The sequence below is a fragment of the Ambystoma mexicanum genome, chromosome 8 (genome assembly GCF_040938575.1).
Source record: "Ambystoma mexicanum isolate Mex_15411 chromosome 8, UKY_AmexF1_1, whole genome shotgun sequence".
Lineage (NCBI taxonomy): Eukaryota > Metazoa > Chordata > Amphibia > Caudata > Ambystomatidae > Ambystoma > Ambystoma mexicanum.
In genome coordinates this window covers 18,125,401-18,146,640 of record NC_090929.1, presented here as the reverse complement: position 1 = coordinate 18,146,640, position 21,240 = coordinate 18,125,401, and the positions used below count along the sequence as shown (strand labels likewise).

General features: G+C 48.3%; 1 protein-coding gene across 10 annotated transcripts in view; it reads left to right on the top strand.

The window, feature by feature from the left end:
• The window catches only part of DNM1 (dynamin 1), a 1,028,058-nt gene that overhangs the window by 579,254 nt on the left and 427,564 nt on the right, over positions 1-21,240 (top strand). For all 10 annotated transcript variants that reach the window (XM_069609157.1, XM_069609159.1, XM_069609155.1 and 7 more), the window contains exon 11: positions 11,614-11,700. In XM_069609157.1, the coding sequence (XP_069465258.1) occupies positions 11,614-11,700 (87 nt within the window). The remainder of the gene's footprint in view (positions 1-11,613; positions 11,701-21,240) is intronic.

Sequence of the window (21,240 nt, the reverse complement as noted above, 5' to 3'; positions counted from 1 at the left end):
CCGCTCATTCGACGGACTCTCCAGTGGATTCAGAAATATCCATGCCGTGTGATTCTGATTGCCCCTCACTGGGCCAGGCAGCATGGTTTCGAACCTGCTCCATCTATCAGTGGCAGAACCGATGAGATGACGCCAGACTTTCTCTTCCAAGACAAGGGAGCAATTTGGCATCACAACCCGGGCTCCCTCAGCCTGACGACTTGGCTCCTGACTTCTCCGAGTTTGGTTCGCTGAACATTTCTAGAGATTGGCGCCGCATTTTAGAGGCGGCGAGAGCACCGTCCACAAATGTCTCATATGCATGCAAGTGGAAAAGATTCTGTGTATGGTGCAAGGATCAGCCAGGGGTACCCTCTAAACATTTTATCGGAGCAAGTTCTGCCTTATTTACTACACTTGGCGAGAAGAGTTTTGTCTTTCTCCTCCATAAAAGTTCACCTGGTGGCCATTTCTAGTTTTACTCGAAAGAAGCACTCAACTCAGTTGTTCAGTGATCGACTAGTCAAACATTTTCTGAGAGGTTTAATTCAGACTTTTCCTCCAGCCAAGAAGTTCCCTCCTGGTTGGAGTCTCAATCTGGTGCTATCAAGGCTAATGAAGGCTCCATTCGAGCCTATGTCGTCGTCACCCCTGAAATTTTTGTTGTGGAAAATGGCCTTTTTGGTGGCCCTTACTTCCGCAAGAAGAATGTCAAAGCTGCAAGCGCTGGTGATTGAGCCCCCATACTTATGTTTCTTCAAGAACAAGGTGGTGTTAGCCACTAACCCTCATTTTATTCTGAAGGTACCAACTACATTCCATAAGCACTCTTCTATTGTGCTACCAGCATTCTTCGTTGCGGCTACCTCTTTGGCAGAGAAGGCTCTCCATACGTTGGAAGTCAAAAGAGCATTGAAGTTTTATCTGAGTCGTACTCAAGATTTCAGACGTATGAGACAACTGTTTGTGGCTTACGGACCCTCAGTAAAGGGAAGACCAATCTCCAAACAAGGACTATCCCGCTGGGTTTCGTCCACTATTGCCTTCTGTCACTCTAAAGCAGGAAGCCTCTGGAGAGGCGTCCGAAGGCTCATTCGACAAGGTCCACCGCATCATCAGCAGCATTGTGGTCGGGAATTCCGCTGGTGGGCATCTATCAAGTGGCCTCCTGGTCGGTGCTGCATACATTTACTCTGCATTACTGCCTAGAGCAACAGCATGGAGCAGATGTGCAGATGGGACGGGCAGTCCTGCAACACCTGTTTCAGTAAGGTAAGCCCCCACAAAGTGGGGTACCCGTTTTAATGTACATTGCTTGTTCATGTTTTTTCTTGTGGTATTCTGTGTTTGCGTTCCTATGGTATTGGTTTGTTTTACACGCCTCCAAATATAAGGATACTGCTATGTAATCTATTCTAAGCATGTGAATCCATGAAAGATCCAATGCTGGAGAAGGGAGTAGTTTCTCACCTGTAACTCCATTTCTCCAGCGTTGGTATCTTTCATGGATTCATATGCGCCCGCCAGCCTCCCCTGAATGCAAACGTGATATTGCCTCTACTTTGGGGTTAAAATCTGAAGGGAGCCGCGAGGGCGGGGCTATTTATACCGTACGTCCTATTGGGCCATGCGTAAGCATCCCAAAAGGATGTCAATAGGACACAAAAGTGTCGAGTTTTTTCCAATGGAAACGCTTTAATAAAGATACCGAGGGTTCCCAGCCTGACAACGGGGAATATTCTAAGCATGTGAATCCATGAAATATACCAACGCCGGAGACATGGAGTTACAGGTAAGAAACAACTCCCTTCTTGATTGCTTTAACATCTTCATGAACAGTGAGCGAGTTGCAGGCACTGGCATTCATTACAACACCAGCGCTAAACCATGGCGCTATTAGCACCATGGTTGGTGCCGGTGTTGTTACGAGTCCGCCATGGGGAAATGGGGAAATACCGCCCCATTCCAAGGTTGAGGTGGCGGTATTTCCCCATGGCTCTTCCCCATTTCCATTTTTGCCCCATAGGGCTCAATGGGAATGGGGAAGGCGGCAATTACGGTACCGCAAATTGCGGTACCGTAATTGCCTGCGAGGTCCCTTTGCGGGTCCCTACTTTAACGGCTGGTCCAGACCAGCCGTTCAAGTCGGGCCCCGCAAAGGGACCTCGTAGTAAGGCGCTAAGTGGTTAACGGCGCCGCAGCCTTTTACGGTGCCGTTAACCACTTAGCGCCAGGGTCGTAATGAGGCCCACTGTCCTCTGGGCCACCTTATACTGTGTTCCACAAGGACAGAGTTGTATTGAGGGTTAAACCCTCGTTCTTATCTAAAGTTGTGTCTGATTTCCATTTAAATCAGAAGATCATTCTGCCCTCGTTCTATCCTCCACCTCATCCCAGTAAGGAGGAGGAAAGATTACGCAGGCTGGACCCGAGAAGAGCTCTAAGCTTTTACATTTCTAGGCTCTCCAAGCTTGGAGTGGATAATCAACTTTTCATTGGCTACACCGGAAGGAAGTTGGGTTAATCGGTGTCAAAACAAACCCTATCACGTTGGATTGTGCTTTGCATTTCAGAATACTACAGATTGGGGGGCAAAGATCCACCAGAAGGCTTGAGGGCCCATTCAACCAGAGGCATAGCCTCTTCAACAGCCCTTCAAAGAGGTGTTCCCATCAAATCTATTTGTGAAGCGGCAACTTGGTCTTCGCTGCACACTTTTTCTAAATTCAATAATTTGGATGCTTCCCACTCTAAAGAGCTTGCTTTTGGCAAAGCAGTGCTGTATTCAGCTATATAATATTACAAATCTACTCCCTCCTCCAAAGAACTTTTACACTGCTTTGGGAGTCTGTCTGAGATGAGGAATACGTTGGAGGACACAATCCATTCAAAGAACAAGTTACTTACCAACTGGTAACATTCTTTCGACTGGATGTTCCTCCAACGTATTTCTCATCGCCCTCCCATCCTACCCCTCTGTAGATTTTCCGGTGTTATTACCACTTCAACTCTCGCAAGGCTGACACCTGGCTACCTACACTATCTATACAGCAGAGCAAGAGGGGAAAAACAGAACTGAGGCCAACGGGCGCAACGCGTGCTACTTGTATACCCGATGATGTCACCCCCGACGGAGGCCTTCACGGGACTTCGACTCGACGACATCGACGCACAGCGCCCTCTGCTGAGAAAAACTTTCCAAAACAGCTAAAGCTGGACGAATACATCTAAGATGAGGAGTACGTTGGAGGAACATCCAGTTGAAAAAACGTTACGAGTTGGTAAGTAACTTGTTCTTCTGTACCTTTGCCATGTTGTAGCGAAGCTTGGTCTATACTTGTAAACTGCTGCGTCCAGCTACCTAAGGGTTTGATGCGCATTACCAAATAAATCAACAAACAAACAAACAAACCTCTCCTGCTACCCCAGAGCTCACTACAAATTTCCTAAAGAAGAATCCCATTAAATGTGGGGCAGGTAGCCATGTCCTGCATTTCCCTGCAGGCAAGGAGTTCCAGAGTTTACTGTCTGCCACAGGACATACTCCCCATCTGTGCTAGTCTCCCAGTGCTTAGACACACATGTTGTTTTCCCACTGACCTCAAATCCTGGCTAGGTTTGTAAAGTTTAATTTGGTGATAACGTAACCAGGACATATGCTTACTAGAGGTTTTTCATGATGCATGTTACCGTTCCCTTGACTCTCTTGATAAATGTGAAGCTAGGTCTTTCGAGGTTTGCTTCAATATCTGACCCACATTTGTACCAGAACTGTCACATTCTAAACAGGCTCATGTGGAACTTGTGGAATAGTCACGATAATTACAAGTCTTACGGAGGCCTCAATTGGCCAAAGAGGAACTGCATTGCTTTAAAGGTCTTTGGAATCAGACTCCTTAGAGAGTGGCGGATGCCCTGAAATCACTAATGACTTCTCGTCTAAAGACGGACATCAGAATTACAGAATGGAAGCACAAGAGTGACCAATCCCAGTAAGAACAAAGACCTCACAGCAAAGGAACAATGTGAGTAGATATGGTGTTAGCAACTCAAGAAGCTGGGGCCAGTGCTCCTGTCAACGGAATGGCGAATTTCCAGATCCATAGCCCTAGCCTTCAAAACGTCTGCTGTCTCAATAGGGCCTCTTAAGGGGTTAGTCTTCTTTTTCACCCCTCAGGCAGGTCATGCTATAATGTGACTACCCATGACCAGTTCAAAGGGGACTTGTGAACTAGCGAAGATCCCAAACATACAGTGCCCACTAGAAATGTAGCATCAACATTATACGGTTGCCTGCAAACGGGTGGCAGCAGTCAAGGCACATGGACATAATGTATAGAAATCTCAGCACTGGTCGGTAGCCAACTCTCCTGAATCATAAACAATCATGGATACGCAACTCCTGAAAAGTTCATAGATGCTGGACCAAAATACATGCAACCTGTGTGAAGTTTGACATAAACCGGAACCACAAACAGTCTCTGGGATGCCTGTCAATTCTGAAAATATCAGCAACCTCAATGATGACCCTCTATGGAATGCTTCTATGCTACTGGATCCACAAACGTACGGTGTGTGGGAAGCTTGACGCCTATACACACCACAAATCAGCAGTCTGTGGGAAACTGCTGACACCTGAAGCTAGCAGGTAGCACAAATCGAACCAGAAATAGGAATCTGGGAGATTCTTGGAGTTCAGTCTGGAAAACATAATTTAGAGTGTACAAATCTGCAGGAAGCCTGAAGCTATGATGGGTTTATAGACTGTCGGAAGTTTGGGGTCAGCAGGCAGATTCTGTATAAGGATTGAATGTCTGGGAAGTAAGCTTAGTCTTAGAACGTATACTGTCTAGGGAAAGCTAGCAACTAAACACTTTGCAGAATGTGAGTTTGTAGGGGATTTGAAGTTATAATAATATTGTGTCTATGGGGCATTTGTAGCTGTGAAGGCATTATCTGTGGGATATTTGGAGGTGTGTGGGCACAGAGTCGGTGGGACGCTTGGAGCTATGAGGGCACAGTCTGGGAGGTTTGAACATGTCTGGGGCATAGTGTGTGGACTTGTGGAACTGTGTGGGAACAGAGCCTGTGGATATTTTTAGAGATGTCAGGGCACAGAGTCTGGGGGTTGTTTGGAGCTTTCAGGGCTGTGATGAATCCAATGTAGTCATCACTAATTCCCCAGTGGCAATCTCCTCCTGCATGGCCAAGGAATGGCAGCCGCTACCTGATCCTGACCCTGGGGGTGGTATTATGAGGGTGGATCATGTGGGATGGCACAACTGACGGGAGGAGGTGATAACTCCATTGGAAGGGACGCTGTATTCCCCCTTTCGTATGAAGAAAAACAGGTGATGCCTAAAATTCTGATTGCATATTATCACTCTAGTCAAGATACGACTCATACATCTCACATATATAACACAAACCTAACATCTCTAGTTTCTAATGCGTTCTTAAGTGAAAACTCTTAACAATATCACTATAGAAATCTTAAAAATGATGTGAACTCCAGCTCTAATAAAACCCCAAGTACTGAGACGAGGAAGAGGAGTGAGAAGTTGATGCAGATGGAATAAAACTCCAATCTGAATGTGTGGACTAGTTGTTTTGAAAGAACACAAGTGTGCGGGACATTTAAAAATGCTGTCCACACTCGAACTGTAGAGAGAGCAGGAGAAGGAAGCGGTATGAAAAAGGACCATACCGGAGGCGACCGAGAAAGCAGACCATTCCTGAAGACAGCTCCAAATCACCAGTGCTATGCACTGGCGTGGCGCGAGACCAGGAGAGACACTGAAGGTACAGCTGGAGGACCGTCAGTACACCGGCGGCAGCAGCAGAACTACCTGAGACACGGTCGAGCTGAATGGCGTGGGGAGAGCTGGAGGAAGGTGTTCAGAGCAACAGAGACTGGCCAAGAGAGGAAGCTTTACCGCAACAACGCACCACTGGTCGGGAACGCTACAAAACACTGATGAGTCTGCCCAAAGCCATAGGGGATCCCGGGCGTACTGACAGGCATGCCAGCCTGCAAAACATATAAGAATATTTGCATACCGAACAAATGAAGTACAAAAGCAAAACTTGAACAAGTCTCCATATATGGGAAAGTTGGAGCAAGTATAACCCTGAACAAGTCATACCTCAAGCCAATAGAAACACAGTATAGTGATACAACTGTGTATTGTTCAAATACTTTGAAACTGCGGAAGTAGTCCTGGTGAAAGGAACACACCAGGCAGTGAACATTTGAGGGGTAGATACCTGGCAGAGAAGTATACCAGGGGATCTGCAGAAACCAAAAGGGGATTCCTGGCAGGAGAGTATACCAGGCAATCCACTCAAAGTTTGTAGCAAGATACCTGTCGAGGGAGTTTAACAGGGGATCTGAAGAGTCTACTAGAGGATCCATGACAGGGGAGTATACCAGGAAATCCATCAAAGTTGTACAAAGAAATATACTTATTTTACAAGGAGCATGGTAAAGAAGTATACCAGAGACACGTTTGCCATACTCAAGGAACTATTGTTTGAAAGAGACACTTTTTCCATCTTAAAGGAACTGTTGTTTGAAAGAAACGTTTGCCGTCCTCAAGAAATTGTTAATTGAAAGAGACGATTTTGCCCTCCTATGTAAATATCCAGGGGAAGGGAACCACCCTCTGGATCCAAGAATTTTTCCTTCGAGAAAACTGCTTCTATTGGATTATTTATTTGTTTTGATTATGAACACTTTTTTCCAAGCATAACTTGAAGATATTTCCTTGCACCCTTAGTTTATCATTTTTAGTGTGAGGGTCAGATTATGATGTTTTGGACACAAGGACAGTTTATAATTTTTGATGATTTGACACAGACTGATCTTTAGTTTTAGTTGCTAGGTAGGGAAACTCTCTTTAGGATACGGAAAGAGAGGCCTTCATCCAGCCTTCTTTTTGTTAATAAAGAGGTCTGATGTTGAGAATATTACAACTTTGTGTCCACCTCTCATTTCTGACCCCTCAGAGGGTACAGAGTATGAGGGACGTTTTGAGCTATGAGGGCACAGGGTATTTGGGATGTTTGGTGTTGTGAGAGCAGAGAGTCGCAGATGTTTGTAGTTGTGAGTGTAGAGGGGATTCCAGACATTTGGAGCTGTGAGCCTGCAGAATCTGGGGATGTTTGGAACTGGGATTATTGTTGCTTTGAGGGTATATAGCCTGTGGGACGTTTGTAACTGCGAGGGTAGATAGTATGTCGGACGTTTGGAGCTGTGAAGGCAGGTAGTCACAGATGTTTGGAGCTGTGAGGCAGAGTCTGTGGGATATTTGGAGCTCTGAGGGTAGAGAGCGTGTGTGACATTTGGAGCTGTGAGGGTAGAGTCACATACGTTTAGATCTGTGAGGGCAGAGAGTCATGTACGTTTGAAGCTGTGAGTGAAAAGAGTCTGTGGGGTATTTGGAGCTGTGAGGGCAGAAAGTTGCTGATGTTTCGAACTGTGAGGCTTGAGAGTCTTGGATGTTTGGAGCTGTGAGGGTAGGGAGTCTGTCGGATGTTTGGAGCTGTGAGGGTGCAAAGGCTAGACTATACCTCGCTGCTATCAAGCCAGATACATGGTAGGAACCCTACGGCCATTGATAAGAGAACATTCAATCCTGCTCTAATGGGGGACCCCAGGTAGGAGGTCTAGAGGAAGCCATTAGTTATCGTATTGGGGTAAGGTCCATGGTGATGTGTGAGGTTCCTTGTGTTGTGTGTAGTCCCTTAGATATACCAGCGATTGGTCATGTACACAACTTGAACAGAGTGGCACACTTCTCTGCAGTGCAGAAGGGTTTTCCAGTTGATCCATATCACCCCACTAACTCTGCAGGTTATTGCCCTGGTTGGCACTCTCCTTCATCCCCAAATTAGTGCAGTGTCCCGAGGTGTGGTAACAGCCCCACCTTGGAAAAGCCACAGAAGGCCATGAAATCTTCTCCACTGCGCAGGAACATGGCTATGTCTTTTCTGTTTTTCATCTTTTTAAAGCACCTCATAACCATACACCCACAACACACCTTGGAGTTTGTTGTCTTTCACAAATCCTGCCACAGTCATTCGTTGTAGCTCGGGTCACGTTTGAACGTTCCCGGCACTATGCAGTGACACCTTTAGTAAATAGGGTCATTAGTGCAGAGCAAAGTGAATGTGATCTGCACACCGACTGGGTTGGGTCACCTTCAGCTAGGACCCCTACACACACACACACACACACTACTCAATCAATGCAATTATTTCTGGGAGCTGCTGGCTGTCTTCCCAACCCCCAAAACCTGCTGCATGCCCACTGCTCTCTGTGGCTGTGTAATGCCCATGCTGTGCCTCTTGTTTTGTGTGCATGTTTTACTGTGACTGCCTGCATGCTGTGACAGGACAGAAGCTCTGTCCTGCTGCAGTGTCTGTCAGCTGAAGGCCTGACTCAAGCACCATCTGTCCTGCTTGCACCCTGCATTGGTGACCCTCGTGCTGGGCCTCTTTTCGGCATGCATGTTTCAATGTCCGCCGTATGCATGCCCTGGCACCAGGGGGACTTTTGTACTTGTGTGTGTTGTTTAGCAAGTTGCCTTCTTTAGGTTTGGGACTGCCTCCCTTGTATTTGGAGACATCACCCCGGTCTGACTCAAGCATCCATGGGTAGTATTAGCCACCCACCCAGGTCTCTCCATCCTTTCCTACTTGGCCCGCTGGCCTTTGCACTCCTTTTCATATTTGCCTGGTTAGGCCCTTGTCATTTTGCTTGTTATTATCAATGGGCACTGTCACGTGAAAAGGTGTTGAGATTGCCTAGAGATTTTCCAATTTTCAAGTTGTTTCCTTAAAATGATTTCCCTGTTTTTACTCTTAATAATCTTCCGAAGTAAGACTGGAGTGCTGGTTGGCTCCTAAATGCTTCCTACCAGGGACCTACGACTGAGCAGATCTTGGCCTAGGCCAAGGGAGGTTTATCTTCTCCTCTGAAACCACACTCACGCATGTCCTGGCCTCAAATGCCAGGACCCATACACTTCCATCAGTCTTGTATTGCCCTTGTTCGGCTCTGCACCCATTGCACCTCAGTGGCACCTCACCCACACATTCATTCTGTCATGTACATCCATTTAGTCCCACTCCCGTCCCACTCCCGCCCCTCCGCCCCTATATACTTCCATGGACTCCCACTTGCACCCCACTAGCCTCATGTATATCGAAGGAGTCCAACTCACACTCTGCCACACTCATGTACGTGCATAGAGTCCCCCGCCCCCCGGAGTCCAACTTGCACCCCATCACCCTCATGTACGTCCAAGGAGCCCCACTCACACTCTGTGGACTCCGTGTAGGTTTATGGAGCCCCACTCACACTATGCTGTCCCCAAGTATGTTCATGGACCCTCACTCACACCCACTGTCCACGTGTACATTCATGGAGCCCCACTCACACCCCGCCGTCCCATGTATGTTCATCTATGTTCATGGAGCCTCCCTCGCATCCCACTATCGCCATGTCTGTTCATGGAGCGCCAACTGCATCCTGCTGTCAGCATGTATGTACATGGAGTCGCACTTGCACCACGCTGCCCCAATGTACAGTCATGGAGCCCCATTCGCATCCCGCTATCACCATATATGTTCATGGAGTCCTACTCATGCTCCTCTGTTTTCATGTATATTCATGGAGCCCTCCTCACACCTGCAGTCCCCATGTATGCTCATGGTGCCCCACTCACACCGGGCTGTGACCATGGGATTACCACTCCCACATCATAGTTTCTAAACTTGTCTATCGATTAATGTGTCTTCCTAACTAATTGGCCTGGTGTCCTTGGCACTATGGCCCTTCTATTATTGATAGTGAACATGTGACCTGTCTCCCAAGTCTTAGAGATTTTAATTTCTATACCTACATTTAAACCATTTTAAGAAGCCAAATCAACGGGCAATCCTGATTCCAATTGCAATAAATATATTTATTTTTCTGTACCGAAAATACAGTAGCATTTAAATGTAGTAAATTATTGCATCCTGCAAAAAACATTTAACTAGACAATACAATGGGCCAGTTCAACTAAAGCTCTTTCTCACTGTAATTGAGTAAAACTGGTTGTTGCATCAGATGTGCATCCCAATGGAAACAGTAATATCCCTTTGACAGCAGTGCACATGCAGTGGTGGATGGCCAGTGCTGCGACACCTACAGCAGGTCTGCAACACACCTCAACCCTCTTCCTTTTAGTGCGGGAGCTGCCTTCTGCGTGGACTAAATGCACCTTGGTCCGGGTTACCCCTGGAAAAGGTGTACACCACCCCCCCATCCTTCCGCAACCTTGTGAGAAAATGGGATGGAGCTGCAGAGTTATAGAGGAGAGGCATCCCTCCTCCAGCCTCTGTCGAGTTCAGGATTTCCAAAGATGGGGTGTCTCGCTAGTACTGAGCAAAAATAGTGCCCCCTCACCACCTCCCTGGGTCTCATGCAGGGGCTGTCTTGGGTTGTCTTGGGTTGTTCGTGAAGGGCAACCTCTTTAATATGAAGACACTCCTTTAGAGTAAATTAGGTGACAAAGCGGGTGCGTAAATTTAGTTCAGATGATTTATCTGTACCATCCTGTAGGTAAAACTAGATGTTTTACCTGCAGATTTGGCATGATTGGCCATCTAACCTTTCTGGGTGCACAAATAGACCCACACATCCACACCTACACAGACATCCACACACTTGTGTCCACAGCTGCGCCCATACACATTAACACACGTACTCCTGCACGCATCCACATCCACACGTATCAGCACCTGCGCACTTGTACACTACCTTCACATATCCACACCCCAACGACTCCCAGACATACACACCTACACACAAACATCCCACACACTTCACACAAACACGCCTCCCCAGCCCTTCACACCCCTCACACCCACATGCTCCATATACCCCCGACACACCCCACACCAACACATACCCCCAACCTCACATTGCCCTTCTGCAGAGTAGTGGGACATTACTGTTGGGCATAGAAATTCTGCATTTGTTTGGCATGTGCAGGGATTGTATATGCAAAGGCCCATGTAGTTAACAGAGCAGAGCGATACCCTGTCAAACTTTGGCGGTGTCCCAGGCATTCCCATACTACAGGACTCCTTCCCCCCACCCCATGGCGCCTCCCTCATTCCTCATCACTGGCCTCATATGCACTCCTGTAGTCTCACTCCAACCAAAAGCACAGCCTCCAGACATTTGGCAGTGCCCCCACTTACAGTGTTTAGCTTTAAGATGCATCTGGATTTCAGGCACACCAACTTTACAGTATCCTTGTCGCAGAGTCGCAGGTAAAGGTCTGGAGCAGCTCCACAGATGAGATGCAAAGTTCCCCCATCCGGCATGATTTAGATTCACATGTCGTCTTTCCTTGCACTCTGGCAGATGATGACCCACATCTCCAGTCTCAATGCGTATCGCCAGAAGCACTTCTTGTCCCATGGGGCCTACCCTTTGGAAAGTTGGGAAATCTCTCTGTATCTCTTCACCTGTGTGTGTTTGCCCACAGTCTGGGATGGTTTGAGAAGACTGTCTGTGGATGCAGTACTTCCCTCCCTCACTTCCCATCTGTGGGCTGTTTCTTCCTCTTCCTACAGCTCAGCCAGTACCCCCACCTGCGAGAAGAGATGGAGCGGATCGTGACCACCCACATAAGAGACCGGGAGGGCAAAACCAAAGACCAGGTAAGAGTTTATGATCCAGAGGCTTCCAGAATTCCCTGCAGGAGGAGAGACCGGTGGTTGAGAACACTGGTGCAAGAGAAAGATCTTGCAGAGCCGCCAGGGCTCAGCTAGGGATTACATGAACTGTTCATCAAGAATTGTTGGCAAGGCAGCTCAATGAGTTACGTGCTCACCTTGGACATCTGTGTTCAGCCTGCAGGACCAAGGTCTGATTCATGGAAAGACCAGCTGAGCCCTTCATCCTTCTGAGGTTGATAAACTGAGTACCAGTATATTTGGTACTAACGTCTATTAATGCTGTGTGTTGGAAGGTGGTGGAATGCAACATGAAGCACAATATTTAAATATTGAAATCTATGTATTGTTATTAATCTTCACCACATTACTGGCTCTTTAAATATTCTTGCCTGCCACTGCAGTTAGTACATACCACTTTGTGGCCTATGATCTTGCTAACTCGTTATTAATTGCCTCAGGCTGGCTCGCACAGGATCTATGGTCTGAAGTTTCTTATATGAGCTTCTAGGTGCCTCTCTGTGGCACTGCAGTAGGTCTGCAGCACAGCGAGCTTCTATCATTTTGGGGAATCCTTCATTATGCATTGATTAGGAAGTGAAATGTTATCAAGCTGCTGCTAGAAGGAGTTTATGGGACAGGAAGACTAGAACACACTTAAGATGAAGGGCTTCTCCGTATATGCCTGAGGCTCTAAGGGGATAGACTTAGCGGAGCAATCAGGCTATGCCCTCCAGAGGGGAGCAGGATGGTAAAAAGGTACAGTGCAGCATACAACAAGATACAATAAGAGATTTCCCCCACAGGAAACGTAAATATGCCGTGTTTGACGAGCAGGTCCAGCGATTTTAGGGTAGAGGCTTCTGCAGAAGTCAAGAAATCTTCTCGAGGCTATAACTACCCAAGCCGCTCCTTCTTAACAGCTCATGGCTCCGGCTAGGTCCAGGATTAGAGCCCTCAGTAGGCTGCTTGCATCACTCTAATGCCTCTCAGGGGATTAGCTTTTTGACTTAGCCGCTTCTGCCCATATTGGGCTCAGGCAAATCCAACATGTCAATCAGATGGGCCTGTGGTCCAGCATTCTCTGCAGCTCATGTGTGCGTCTGCCAATCAGATGGGCCCGTGGTCCAGCATTCTCTGCAGCTCATGTGTGCGTCTGCCAATCAGATGGGCCCGTGGTCCAGCATTCTCTGCAGCTCATGTGTGCGTCTGCCAATCAGATTGGCCCGTGGTCCAGCATTCTCTGCAGCTCATGTGTGCGTCTGCCAATCAGATGGGCCCGTGGTCCAGCATTCTCTGCAGCTCATGTGTGCGTCTGCCAATCAGATGGGCCCGTGGTCCAGCATTCTCTGCAGCTCATGTGTGCGTCTGCCAATCAGATGGGCCCGTGGTCCAGCATTCTCTGCAGCTCATGTGTGCGTCTGCCAATCAGATGGGCCCGTGGTCCAGCATTCTCTGCAGCTCATGTGTGCGTCTGCCAATCAGATGGGCCCGTGGTCCAGCATTCTCTGCAGCTCATGTGTGCGTCTGCCAATCAGATGGGCCCGCGGTCCAGCATTCTCTGCAGCTCATGTGTGCGTCTGCCAATCAGATGGGCCCGCGGTCCAGCATTCTCTGCAGCTCATGGGTGCGTCTGCCAATCAGATGGGCCCGTGGTCCAGCATTCTCTGCAGCTCATGTGTGCGTCTGCCAATCAGATGGGCCCGTGGTCCAGCATTCTCTGCAGCTCATGTGTGCGTCTGCCAATCAGATGGGCCCGTGGTCCAGCATTCTCTGCAGCTCATGTGTGCGTCTGCCAATCAGATGGGCCCGAGGTCCAGCATTCTCTGCAGCTCATGTGTGCGTCTGCCAATCAGATGGGCGTGTGGTCCACCATTCTCTGCAGCTCATGTGTGCGTCTGCCAATCAGATGGGCCCGTGGTCCAGCATTCTCTGCAGCTCATGTGTGCGTCTGCCAATCAGATGGGCCCGTGGTCCAGAATTCTCTGCAGCTCATGTGTGCGTCTGCCAATCAGATGGGCCCGTGGACCAGCATTCTCTTTAGCTCATGTGTGCGTCTGCCAATCAGATGGGACCGTGGTCCAGCATTCTCTGCCGCTCATGATCTCTCAGCCTGCTGCGCCCATGTGTCTGTCTGTGATCTACCTGACCTCTAGAGCGCATTTCACTGGAGCATTCCGGACAAGCAACAATGTTGTGCTCTGCTTGGTTTATTTTGAAAAATGACCCTCATTCTGCGACATGTTTTGGAGGTTCTGGACATATCCCCATCCCTCGGCTAGAACAAGTGGTGGTTTCCTTTTTCCTATATAGCTTATGTCATGAACCTCCAAAAAGGAAGGTGTAAGGATCTTGGAGCATCACAGAAGCGGGGCTAGAGAGATTCTGGGGGTTCCTTCCTATAACATTTCAAGGGTTTATATCACAGAACTGGTGGTTAGCTATAGTCCCCACAGCCCCCACGACCACTCTAAGGCTCCCTCAAAAGTGAGTCTGTCTGTCAAAAGTGAGTCTTCCCTGTGGGAGAGAGCGAGAGAGTCATCACATCTGGTTCCAAGAAGAAAAAGAGAGGGCATGAGACACCCCAAGAGAGGGGTTGGGCACACCTCATGCAACAAGAAGATGGGGCACCGTCCTTACCTCGGTCAAAAAGATGGTGACACAGTTCCCCCAAAGAGAGTAACTCAGCTCAAGCTCCCCAAGCCTTTAAAAGCACTCCTGCCCTGTTAGAATAGATGGCTTTATGCCCCTCAACAGAGGGCTGTGAAAATATCTGCCTAGAGGTGCGACCAAAATCACTTAATGGGTAGCTATGGGAGAGTCATCCGGCTTCGCTCAAGGGAGGGGAGAAGGCTGCTGGCCAGGTACAGTTGGTCAGCTTAGCTAACCCAACAGATAATACTACACAGGCATACTGAAAAATGTGTACATGATTCCATAGTTACAGAAAGCCCTCTAGAACGACTATAGACCATGTTTACTGTGTGTTGTGTCCTTACCTAAAGGGCCTTAGGTCAGGCCCTTCCCACTCCTACAGATAATTCCATGCCTGTACCCAGTGGAAAGCTCATGGTATTAGAATGCCAAGGGGCGAGGAGAAAAGGGAATCCTGAGACATCGGCAATACACTTTACACAAAAGTCAATGCATGAACAGTCCTAGCATTCCCCACAACCTGTAATACAGAGCAGAACAAGTCACCACTGGTAAATCATATACTTAAGGGTGGTACCTACAGGGAGTTCATCGGTTACACAATGTAAACCATGTCAGAGAGACACCACTAGTCAGAATACAGTTAGACTTATAAGACCTACATGGTCTCAAAACACTCGTCGAAATAGGTGGAAACAAAATAACCAATGTTAGCTACTGTAGCACCAGTACACTCCTATGAACGGGGTTGCAGTGCATTGATTCGTTACTTTCAAGTGCCTAATACATTACACATACCAGCTAAAAATCCAGTCCTTGTTGTAAAACTCCAGTGACCCAACGGGGACCCACAAAGAATGTCCCATGGTCAGGTGAGCAATGTTTGTAGCCTGTTTAGGAGGAGTTTACAAGTTTATAATACTGTCCCCATACGAAATGACAGGGACTAAAATACACTTATGGCCAAGTAAGTACCAGTTCTATCTCACAGTTGTGGCCAAAGAAGCAACAAGGAACACCAAAGGTTACTCCTCTTGAAGAGTTCTATTTCCAGGTTCAGGACACAGCCAGCTGAAGAGGGCTGAAGGCCAAGCAGGACTCCTGGCACAGAAAGACAATGGTGATTCATGGTAGAGGGGGACCTGACGATCCCCACTACAACTGAACCCAAGAGACCCCAGAAGAACACTGTACTGAATATTTCAGGACCACAGGACCCAGGGACAAGTACTTAGAGCACCAGGGATTGAGGATTCAGCACTGAAAATGCAGGAGAGCCTAGCAAGCACAGGGCTAGGACAAGAACCTAGTTCCCAGGAACTTGCACCCTGGGCCAGAGACAACCCAGACGAACGACAAGAATAATAATCTGTGTTTGCAGGAGGACGATCCACCAGCCAGAAGCAGTCACTGAGACAGGGGAACCTGAGAAATGGGATCTGGGCAACTCAAGGGGCAACAAGTAACAGCACCACAATGGGAACAATGGTTGGGTGCAACAAAGGACGACCCAAGACTGAGCTCAGGGTAAGTAGTAGTTTCCCACCACTCATCGAGTCCCAGGAAACTACCCACCTTGAGTGACTTGTTCCAGAACAATTTTGCAGGGAAGCTGCACAGGAACACCAAGAAAATGGTCTCAAGCTGGGCTGAGGGTGAGGACAGGCAAAAACACAGGTTTGGAGTCCAGCATCCTTAGAAGAAACTGAGGGCAAGGACAAATGAGCCAGGGTCCAGCCCGTATATAGCAAAGCCAAGTCCTCAAATCCAGCAGCCCATCTTCACAGTAGTCCACCTGAAATTAATGTAATAATTGATCTAAGCACTGTATATGGTGTTCCCTAGATGGACTCACTAATTCAGGGGCTGTCCTAAGACAGTCCTCCAATCACAAACAAGGCAGAGATACAAAGGTTTTGGTGGCTGGTGCAACGGTGTAGAAGGAGGAGACTGACACAAGGGTGGTATGATTTTGGTTATATAATTGTATTCCTTAGGTAGAAAACCTCTCTATCCCTATTTCCACGAGAGCCTGGTGTTACTTTATACAGTTCAACACATGGCCAGGGGGATGACTCCCTTCCCCTGGTATTACTTTATACTGTTCAACACAAGGCCAGGGGGATGACTCCCTTCCCCTGGTATAACGTTATACAGTTCAACACAAGGCCGGGGGGAAGGTCTCCCTTCCCCTGGTGTTAATGTATACAGTTCAACACAAGGCCAGGCGGAAGGACTCCCTTCCCCTGGTGTTACTTTATACAGTTCAACACAAGGCCAGGGGGAAGGACTCCCTTCTCCTTGTGTTACTTTATACAGTTCAACACAAGACCGGGGGGTGCTCCCTTCCCCGGGTGTTATGTTATACTGTTCAACACAAGGCCAGGGGGATGACTCCCTTCCCCTGGTGTTAATTTATACAGTTCTGGTGTAACTTTATACAGTTCAACACAAGGCCAGGAGGAAGGACTCCCTTTCCCTGGTGTTACTTTATACAGTTCAACACAAGGCCAGGGGGAAGTACTCCCTTCCCCTGGTGTTACTTTATACAGTTCAACACAAGGCCAGGGGGAAGGACTCCCTTCCCCTGGTGTTACTTTATACAGTTCAACACAAGGCCAAGGGGAAGGACTCCCTTCCCCTGGTGTTACGTTATACTGTTCAACACAAGGCCAGGGGGAATGACTTCCTTCCCCTGGTGTTACTTTATACAGTTCAACATAAAGCCAGGGGGATGACTCCCTTCCCCTGGTGTTATGTTAAACTGTTCAACACAAGGCCAGGGGGAAGGACTCCCTTCCCCTGGTATTACGTTATACTGTTCAACACAAGGCCAGGGGGAAGGACTCCCTTCCCCTGGTATTACGTTATACTGTTCAACACAAGGCCAGGAGGAATGACTCCCTTCCCCTCGTGTTAGGTTATACTGTTCAACACATGGCCAGGGGGATGACTCCCTTCCCCTGGTGTTACTTTATACATTTCAACACAAGGCCAGGGGGATGACTCCCTTCCCCTGGTATTTCCCCAGGGGAAGGGAGTTCCCCTGCTGTTTTTCCCCAGGAGGAGCTGGAGCCCCCCCCCCCTGCCACTGCAGGAGCACTGCCTTGCCAGGAGGCATTCCCAGCATGAAGGTAGGCAATCTGCCTAAATCCGCTGCATTTACAAGACCGCAGCACACGATATAAAATATCGTATTTCACCCGCCGGAGCCCCACCACAATTCGACATAATTGCCTGGTTGCATCTTGAGCAAACCGATTCTGCACATTCGTGCCACCACTACCCCAAAATCCTACGGCCACCATTGCTCTCCACGAGGACCCTACCACTCCAAAATGGCCGCCCGTAATCTCTCAGCCCACAGCTCCATGCCAAACCACCTCAGGGCCAGCATCTGAGTCTGATTGGCTGCAAGTTCACACTTGACTGCCAATCGCAAGCCGGCAGGCTGAAGACGGCCCACAGACAAAGGCATACATTCCAGGGCACCTTCCTGTCTGGAGCCTGTCAGGAGCCGGACGAGCCAAGTGCCACGAACCCTGCCCTCCTTCTACACTGCCTACAGAAGCCTGCAGACACCGACCCAGGCACCAGGGTAAGCAGAATCCTATAGCTGCCTCCACTATCTGGTCCTGCCACTCCACAGACCTCCTCATTTAAAACCAAGCGTAAACTGTTGTTGTTCTGTTTGGTACCACGAGCTAATGAAAGCCACTAGCACCCTGCTGCCTCCAGCCCTAACCATGATTGTGCTGCCCATACTGCTCATGCTGCATTGTGCCCTTGAATGCCACCCGGCACCCTGACCAAACCTTGATGTGCTGCCCACTGTGTTCTATAATGTCTATGCTGCATTGTGCCTTCGAATGCCACTAGCACCCTGACCAAACCTCAATTGTGCTGTCCACTGTGTTCTATAATGTCTATGCTGCCTTGTGCCTTTGAATGCCACTAGCACCCTGACCAGACCTTGATTGTGCTGCCCACTGTGTTCTATAATGTCTATGCTGCATTGTGCCTTTGAATGCCACTAGCACCCTGACCAGACCTTGATTGTGCTGCCCACTGTGTTCTATAATGTCTATGCAGCATTGTGCCTTTGAATGCCACTAGCACCCTGACCAAACCTTGATTGTGCTGCCCACTGTGTTCCATACTGCTCATGCAGTACATCACATCTAGGAGGACCCTGCAGCTGCCTTGCATAGCACTCTCTAGCCCACACTGAGATTTATTTTACCCATGCGTTACCATACTGCTACAACCTTCCTGTCTATTGCTACACCGCATTTTAGCCCATTTACTTGATTCTCAAACCTCATATCTATTCTCAAATCAAGGTGAATACTGTAAGTGTATTTAGCCATTGCAAACTACTGTGTTTTCAGTTGCTTTAGACATTGTATCTAGCCATTACAAACCAGTGTGCTTTCTGCTGCTTACTTGATATTCGAATCTAGGTGGTTCTCCGCCCCTCTTAGCCATCGCAAACTAGTGTGCTCTCACCTGCTTACCTGATTTTTGAATTTAGCCTTCGCAATTTAGTGTGTTCTCAGCTGCCTACCTGATATTTGCAAACCAGTATGTTTTCAGCTACATACCTGATATTCGAATCTAGGTGGTTCTCCGCCCCTCTTAGCCATTGCAAACTAGTGTGCTCTCACCTGCTTACCTGATTTTCGAATTTAGCCTTCGCAATCTAGTGTGTTCTCAGCTGCCTACCTGATATTTGCAAACCAGTATGTTTTCAGCTACCTACCTGATATTCGAATATAGGTGGTTCTCTGCCCCATTTAGCCATTGCAGACTAGTATGACATTAGCTAATTTGTGATTCTCACACTTAGTTGCCATACGCACCTTAGGCACTTTTGCCTACTTCGCATTTAGATGTATAAATGTAATTTAGCTGTTACTCAAAACGAGGTGCAACGCATCGCCTCCCAACCACACTGCTCTACCTTTAACCTAGATGTCACTCACTGCATTCGTAGCTACATCGTAGCTAATTGGGGTTAACAAAGTCTATACCCCGGCTTCCCAACACTCCTGCCACAGCTATGTAGTATGTGTCCATTCACTACCAACCTACTTGCATGCCTCTTGATCCTCTTAAACACTGCAACAGAGCTCAAGATGGCTCCACACTTACCCAACACACCATCCCTAACTGGACCTAACAACCAGGAACCACACAGAGACATAAACATCCTTCAGCCACTGCCACCCACTAGCCTCCCTCGTTCTACCATAGAAAGGAACCTAGGACTCAGAGCCAGACTAGCCAAAATGTATGAGCCCCTTGCCCGCTCACTGCCCACCATACAGAATTCCAGAGCGCCGCCGCCTAAACCTAATTCCTCTACAAAAACCACCAACTCACCTCAAAGCCTCAACCCTAGACCATCTCACAACTCCCCCATTCACGCCACTCATGAATCAATACAGGACAAGCGTCATTCTACTACTCCTAAAAACACAGATAGCCCCAAAATTATGGGAGCCTTGATCAACGCCAGGTCGCTAGTAGCTCATGCTACAGAAATAGCAGACTTAATCCTTAAAGACCTTGGCCCTCATTACGACCCTGGCGGAAAGGGGTTTACGCCGGCGTAAACCATGGCGTACCTTTCCGCCCGACTACGAGTTCCCGTAGCGCCATGGTGATTTTTACGCCTGCTTTTTGCAGGCGGAAAAATCCATGGCGCTACGGGACTCGTCGTTAATTACGCCACCGTAATTTACGGTGGCGTAATTAACGCCTTCCCCACTCCCATTATACCCTATGGGGCAAAAATGGGAATGGGGAAGGGTAAATGGGGATTGGGGACTTACCGCCCCGCCAAGGTCGGAATGGGGCGGTAAGTCCGCCAACCCCCATGGCGGAGTTGGCAGCTTTGCGCCATGGACCATGGTGCAAATTGCACCATGGTTCTCCGCCAGGGTCGTAATGAGGCCCCTTGACTTCCTCGCTGTTACTGAGACCTGGCTACACCCAGCAGCAGGCCCCATGCTTATGCTGGCGGTCCCAGATAACTACTCTATCCTGAGACAAGATCGCCCCAATTCCAGAGGAGGGGGTGTCGCCATTATCCATAAGTGCAGTCTTACCATGAGACTAGCAACTTCTTCCAATGTCCCCTCGTGCGAAACACTATCAGTCAGACTTCCACTTACCAATACCCAAACTCTTAATATCTATCTGATCTACCGCCCGCCAGGTCCCATCGGCACCTTTGATGAAGATCTCAACTCTATTCTATCCAGCAACCTTAAAAGCTCTACTCAAGTTCTCACCCTGGGAGACTTTAATCTGGGCTATAATGACCCGGAAGACCATACCGCCAGTACTATAGTTAACACCCTCACTGAGGTAGGCTTTGCGCAAAGATGCACGGCACCCACTCATTCAAAAGGTAGAATACTTGATTGGGTAACCGATCACAACTGCCAAGCAAATATCACAAATATCTCACCCCTAGCTTGGACTGATCACCATCTGGTATCATTCACGCTTTCTACTGACAGACCTCCACCTCTGCCTACCATCATGGCCCCACCTACTCTCACTAGAAACAAGAAGAATATGACAGTAGAAAGTCTCATCCCAAACCTACTCCCCACACTCAACATACTCCCTGACAACCTTGACCCCGACACCTTAGTCGAAGAATACAACAAGATTATGTCCACCTCGCTAGACCTTATCGCCCCCATTAAACTCAGATCAAGCAAACCAAAAACAGACCTCAACAAATGGTACACACCATTCCTTAAAAACCTTAGGCAGCAGAAAAGAAACTGCGAGGCCACCTGGAAAGAATCCCCCTCAGTCGCAAACAAACTCAAACTTTCCAAACTAGCCGCA